Source organism: Sphaeroforma arctica (genome assembly GCF_001186125.1).
Source record: "Sphaeroforma arctica JP610 unplaced genomic scaffold supercont1.10282, whole genome shotgun sequence".
NCBI lineage: Eukaryota > Ichthyosporea > Ichthyophonida > Sphaeroforma > Sphaeroforma arctica.
The window spans coordinates 1-961 of NW_014030276.1; the positions used below are offsets into that span (position 1 = coordinate 1).

At 39.0% G+C, this 961-nt stretch overlaps 1 protein-coding gene across 1 annotated transcript; it reads left to right on the forward strand.

The window, feature by feature from the left end:
- Nucleotides 1-176: 176 nt before the first annotated feature.
- On the forward strand, nucleotides 177-935 carry SARC_17291 (hypothetical protein; the record flags this gene model as incomplete). The annotated part of the gene is made up of 2 exons (XM_014288612.1): nucleotides 177-337; nucleotides 758-935. Coding segments are annotated over 2 exons (339 nt in total), but the record flags the coding sequence as incomplete, so codon positions are not given.
- Between the last annotated feature and the right edge of the window lie 26 nt (nucleotides 936-961).

Consider the following 961-nt stretch of genomic DNA (forward strand, 5'->3'; position numbering starts at 1 on the left):
GTGTGTGTGTGTGTGTATGTATGTATGTATGTATGTATGTATGTATGTATATATATATATATATATATATATTTATATATATATATGGTGTATATATGGTGTATACCCATATGCGACCATATATGACCTATACCTACATGTAACTGACACTCCCTTCTCGCTCATGTTTCCTTAAGGTAAAAACGTGAGCATGGAAGCGAAAGTAAAGTTTGCCCAAGCCAAATACGTTCAACACAGTTTCGTCGCCAAACAATTCAACGACCGCCACAAGCACGGTGAATTAATGTTGGCCATCAAGACATCCGATGTAAGGGCACTCGTACAGTATGTGGCCCAGGTAGGTATCTTGCCAAATATGGATGGTTGAGTGTTGACAAATATGGATGGTTGAGCGTTGACAAATATGGTATGATTGAGTGTTTACAAATTGGTATGATTGAGTGACTTATACTTATATTTCTGTAGGTACATCTATACTTGTATAGTAGTAGGTATATGTATACTTATATTTCTGTAGGTACATCTATACTTGTATAGTAGTAGGTATACGTATGCTTATATTTTTGTATGTACATCTATTATAGTATACTTGTAGGTATTCGTTTACTTGCATGAGTACTATCGAGTGCTTCACACATGCACACACACATCATACATATATGATCATACCACCATTGGCACTTGCACGCATATGCACACCACACCTACAAGCATACCCTTCTCACACACATACACATTCGTAACCCTACTTTCACAGGGTTTTGATATCCAGGAGAGTCTGCCTGGTTTAGAAGAGGACGGAATCACTCCTCTGCACTACGCCGTTATGAAAGGCTCTGTTGTGTGCACGGCATTCTTAGCCGCACACCCAGGCACAGATATCAACGCAACCACAAGTATAACCATGTCAACTCCCCTGCATTCAGCGGTCAAAGGTAGGTATATGTGTGTATATGTATAT